The 5,589-nt window shown below is 28.3% G+C and overlaps 1 protein-coding gene across 1 annotated transcript; it reads left to right on the forward strand.

The window, feature by feature from the left end:
- Positions 1–6: 6 nt before the first annotated feature.
- Positions 7–2,826, forward strand: LOC112462188. Its single transcript, XM_025027820.1, has 8 exons — positions 7–167; positions 301–558; positions 639–793; positions 881–1,137; positions 1,280–1,464; positions 1,945–2,107; positions 2,190–2,326; positions 2,467–2,826. Exons 3-8 carry the CDS (start codon positions 762–764, stop codon positions 2,800–2,802), a joined length of 1,110 nt encoding a protein of 369 aa, XP_024883588.1. The 5' UTR covers positions 7–167; positions 301–558; positions 639–761; the 3' UTR covers positions 2,803–2,826.
- The last annotated feature ends 2,763 nt before the right edge of the window (positions 2,827–5,589 follow it).

Below are 5,589 nucleotides of genomic sequence, written 5' to 3' on the forward strand. Positions count from 1 at the left end.
ATAATCAATTGGAAAAGTTGCAATGTAAAAGTCAGCAATTATCAAAACCCCTTGCAGTGAAAACAAAGTCTCTTATTCGTAAAGAAAGAGAGTGTGAAGGATCAAATTTGAAGCAAAAAGAAATAGGATTTTTAAAATCATTTTGCAACGATGATACTCAAGCTTCGGTATACAAAATAAAATACTTTTTTTCTTAAAAACTTGAATCAAAGAATAAAATATAAAAATTGAGATATACAATTAATATAAAATATAGTCGAAAGAAATATATTCAACAATGTTTTTGTTTTGTTTTGATAGACATCGTATACACAAAAAAATCGTCTAAACGATGAAACATTAATTGACGATTATCATTACGAAAATTGTCATAGTAGTGAGAATGTATTAAACGATTCATCAGATATATTGAGTACTGAAGAAGATAATATAAGAGAGAGTTCTGCATTAAGGGAATGTGAAAATATTAAAAAAAAATCGAAGAAAAGTAGTAACAATCAGAACGAATTAAATAAAATTTCATGCACTTTAAGTCAATTTACATCACTTCAAAATACGGTAAAGTTTTTATACAAAATTTTATAAATTTTTTATTAATTTTATAAATACTTTACTAATTATTTTATTATTTTTAATAGGATTTGAAAGAACTGTTACTAAACTTTATAGATGGACAAATTATTGTAAAATTTTATGAGAAGCATAACGTACTCGATGAAACCAAGCGTAGAAAATTGACTGAACTTCTTATTACTCAATTTATGTTTCAAAAATCTGAAAACGGGATAGAAATGTAATGATTAAATGTTAATAGAACGTATTTGTATGTTATATTTAAATCAATAATGTGTATTTCATAAATGCGTTTTAATGCTCGTAGAGTTCGTTTGACAAATGCCGATTTTGACATTTTATCACAAAAGATCAGGAACTTGTTTCCAAATGAGCGACAGGCATTTTATTATGTACCACCAAAATCTGAAGGACCATCTCAAAAAATATCAAAAGGAAAATTACCAGATTTTTATCGAAATAAACTTGATGAATGTCGACAAATTGGACTTATACAGAAGAAACGAAAGAAAACTGGCGAGGACATTGATGAACTAGATATTGATTCAAGCATTAATCCTGAAGGTAATGACAATGGAATATAGTTATATAATTATATTTTTTTAAATACAAAAGTTTTAGTTACAAATTTTATTAATGTTACAATAACATATCTTGTAAAAAAATATTAAATTTGAATTCTTTTTAATTCAAATATAAATTATAGCTAAGCGTGTTTGCAAAACACACCTGCAGTGGTTACGATACAATACAGCACCTTGGTCGTGTGTCAAAGAACATTGGAATGGATCTCGTGAATTAAGACAAAGTTTCATAAAACAACATGAAGGAAGCGTTTCTGATATTTTTAATGAATATCCAGTACTAAAACAAGAATTCGGTTACATGCTGGTACGTAACAATTTTTTTTTTTTAAATTTATATCATATTATATTTCATTTTTTTCGACTTAACTGGCCACAATTCAGTACAAATTCACGACGTTTCAGCCCTTGGTTTAGGCTCTTGTCAAATGTAAACTATAACATGACAGTAAAATGATAAAAAGTCAATCTAATACGTACTGAAAGTAACAAAAAATAATAAAGAAATAAATATATTATATAAATAAGTATATTAATAAATAATAAATATTAAATAATAATATTTTTTATTTTTTGTTACTTCCATTACGTATTAGATTGGCTTTTTATCATTTTACTGTCATGTTATATAGTTTATACTTAATAAGGGCCCAAACCAAGGGCTGAAACGTCATGAATTTGTACTGAATTGTGGCCAGTTAAGTCGAAAAATTGAAATATATTCGTTAATCATCACTGGCAAATTACAAAATTGTTTATTTTTGTATTATATTGTTTCTTATTTCAGTTGGATATTGATTACGATGCTTTAATCGATGAAAAATCAAATATTTACAACGAGTGGCCTGATTTGTCTAAGAAATTAGAAACATTACTGGAAAATCGAGTCATAAAAGATAAAACTTTTGCTAAGCAACTGGAAGAAATCCAACTATACAAAGAAGGAGATGGTAATAAAATATTACTTGTAGATTTAAAATTAAAAAATTAACTTCATGGATGTAAAGATTGTTATTTATCTATGTTGTACAGAACATAGAGATGCTGCATTGCTTTTTTTAATACCTGTGCTGTGTCCTTCTAATGCGCGACTCAGAATCTCAGGAGGAAACAAGATATGGCGACCTACTATAGCGGAATCAATGGATGCTTTTATTTGTCATATTAAAGTAAGATATTTGTTTATAATTCATTGATATTTTATGATTATATTCTAATAAATGAAAAATTTCATTGATTTAACTTAAAATAATATACTGTATAAGCACTAATTAATTTGTAATCTTTAAATAAAAATTTATTACTATAGATCCCAGGAGAGTTGGAAAAAGTAAAACGTCGAAGACAAGAAAGAGCCGCTAAACTAAAAGACACTGTACAGCCATATATAATTGTAATAGGCCCACAATTAACTGCAATTGAGGCTTTTTATATCATCATTGATGATATTATGTATAAAATGGAAAATGTGTTAAAGGCTGTTGACATCCTATATAAGATTTTTCAAGTTCTCAACGTCAAGTACCCACCTGCCTGTGAACAGGTTTGGCTATTTATACAAAAATATATTTATGGGCGAACAACAAAATGGGATAAATATGATAAATCTGTGATGAATCTAATTGATCATTTGAACAGAATTTAAAAAAGTATAAAGTATGATGTTAATTTAGACTAAGGTTAGATATAAATTTAAACTAAGGTTAGATATATATACATTTAGATTAAGATTATTATATTCGTGAAAATAAGTCTTGCAGTTATAATTCTATCATTCAAGATGTTCCGTTGCCATTTATGTGAGGCAAAATTCAAAGATATTAATTCGTTTATTCGTCATTTTTCTTTATTTCACACATTCGAAACATGTAATCGTTACGTATGTATGCAAAATGACTGTTGTCGCATATTTCAAAGTATAAATGTTTTTAAAAGTCATTTAATTAACAATCATTCAGAAGATAATGCACCATTTTTAAATCAAAAAATTTGTACTGTTGATTTATCAGCAAGTGATAATGGTAACAGGGATTTTGATGTTTTTACTCCTGACTTAAGTGTGAGTGAAGATGAATTCATTTATGATTTTAACAATACCGAACAAAATCTTGTTGACCTAAAAAAGCAGTTACTACATGAAACTGCCAAGTTTGTGTCCAGTTTTTATAACGAACTGTCAATGAATAGAACGCATGTGCAAACGATTGTTGATTCTACAAGTATGTTTATCAACAAAATAATATTGGCATGTCTTAAGCCAAATGTTCTAAATTTTGCCAAGAACGTCGATGGTGCGATTCAATATAAAATTGAACAAGTCTTCAACTTATTTGAAAATCCATTCGAATTACTTGATTCAGAATTCAAACGGTTTAAATACTTTAAAGAACAAGGTACTTTAATAGAACCAGAATCGTATATAATTGGACAGCAAACTATTGGGAAAAAAATTGATTCGAGTTACGTGATTGTACCCGCCAATGTGACCGGTCAGTATGTGTCCGTAAAAGCAGTTATACAAAAATTATTTGCTTTGCCTAATTTTTTAGAAGAAATTTTAAATTACATGCAAAATTTATCAATGGAATCAAATTGTGTTTCAAACATAATTCAGGCTGAATCATTCAAAAAATTACAAAATAAGTATCCGAATAGAATAATTATTCCTCTCATATTTTATTACGATGAGTTTGAAGTAAACGATCCACTTGGCTCACATACTGGCACTCATAAAATTGGTGCTGTATATTATTCTTTGCCGTGTATACCTCCACATGCTCAATCTCAGCTTGTTAATATACAAATTGCATTATTGTTTAATAGTAGTAACCGAAAAGAATTTGGAAACCGAAATACTTTTTTACCACTCATTAAAGAACTAAAATTTTTACACACGCATCCGGTTTACACGACGAAGAATAATATTGATATTTATGTACATTGTCACTTAATTGTAGCAGATAATCTTGGTCGTCACGAAATAGGCGGTTTCGTTCAATCTTTTTCAGCTAATAGCCCCTGTTCAATATGTAAAATATCTCGTAACGAATTACTGAGTGCAACTTGTGAAAAACTTGAACTTTTACGTAACGTAGAAAATTACAAACTTGATGTTGAAAAAAATGATGTTAGTAGAACCGGAATAAATGAAGAATGTGTTTTTCATGAAATAGAAGATTTTCATATTTTGGAAAACAGTGCTCTTGATATAATGCATGATATTTATGAAGGAGTTTGCGGGTACGATCTTTCTCAAATTCTATTACAGTATATTGTAAATTTAAAGCTTTTTACACTTCAAGATTTAAACGATCGTATCGGAGCTTTTGACTTCGGTGTAAGTGAATTAGGTAATCGAATCCCTTTTTTAAAAAGAGAAAAATTAAATAATTGTCATTTGGGTTTTTCTGCATCTCAGGCAATACGTTTTATGAAATATTTTGGTCTCATTATTGGCGATCTTGTGCCTTTAGATGATCCTCATTGGGAATTGTACCTTACTTTAAGAGCAATAATTGATATTTTAAATGCTAGATCTTTTTCACTGCAAGAAGTTGAATATTTGCAATGTTTGGTAACGGAACATCATGAAATTTACGTTAAATTATTTGGCAACACTTTAAAAACAAAACATCATAATATGTTGCATTATCCACAACTTATGCTTCGTGTAGGACCTTTAGTGAATATTTGGTGTATGCGTTTCGAGGCAAAACACAAGGAATCAAAGATAGAATCACATATTATAACTAGTAGAAAGAATTTGCCACTCACTCTTGCGTTGAAGCACCAGTTAAAACTAAATGATAGATTACTTAATGAAATTTCTTTAACAGATGAAATGTTACTCGGACCAAGTGTTTCAATAGATTCAGCATATCTTCACCCTCATTTTGATTTGTTTAAGGAATACTTACCAGAAACTTACACAATTGTTTCATGGATAAAAATCCAAAGCATTTTATTTAAGCCACAATTTGTGTTAAATTTAAGTGTTACAGACATGTTACCTGTTTTTGGTATTATCCATTTTATTTGCTTAAATGAAGCAAAAAAACCATTTTTTGTTTTGCAAGTTTTAGAAACACTTAGTTTTTCGAGACATTTATACGCTTATCGCATTTCGTTTACGAGAAAATGGAAAATTTTAAAATGTAATAAGTCAATCAATGAGTACAGTGTTACTTCTTTAGTTAAATCAATTAATGCCGATTATTTTGTAATACAAGAATAAAATTTTCTACCAAAAATATGGTTGTCATTAGTGTATGTTTATTTAACCCAAATAAAACATTTTGGTTGCAGGAACTAAATAAAAGGAACCAAATTTTTTTATTGGAGCAATGAAACATTTGGTTGATCATATATTGACCAAATTTTTTGGTTTGGTGTACCAAATTTTGGTTAGGTCTACAAAACTGTTTTTTCAGTG

The sequence above is a fragment of the Temnothorax curvispinosus genome, unplaced genomic scaffold, assembly GCF_003070985.1.
Source record: "Temnothorax curvispinosus isolate PA1 unplaced genomic scaffold, ASM307098v1 QBEX01012037.1, whole genome shotgun sequence".
Classification (NCBI taxonomy): domain Eukaryota; kingdom Metazoa; phylum Arthropoda; class Insecta; order Hymenoptera; family Formicidae; genus Temnothorax; species Temnothorax curvispinosus.

Bases quoted from the DNA above. Each gene is read 5' to 3' on its own strand.
- LOC112462188 (XM_025027820.1), top strand. From the start codon at position 762: ATGTTTCAAAAATCTGAAAACGGGATAGAAAT. The intron at 2,108-2,189 runs GTAATAAAATAT...TATGTTGTACAG, and splicing joins ACTATACAAAGAAGGAGATG to AACATAGAGATGCTGCATTG. The intron at 2,327-2,466 runs GTAAGATATTTG...TTATTACTATAG, and splicing joins CTTTTATTTGTCATATTAAA to ATCCCAGGAGAGTTGGAAAA.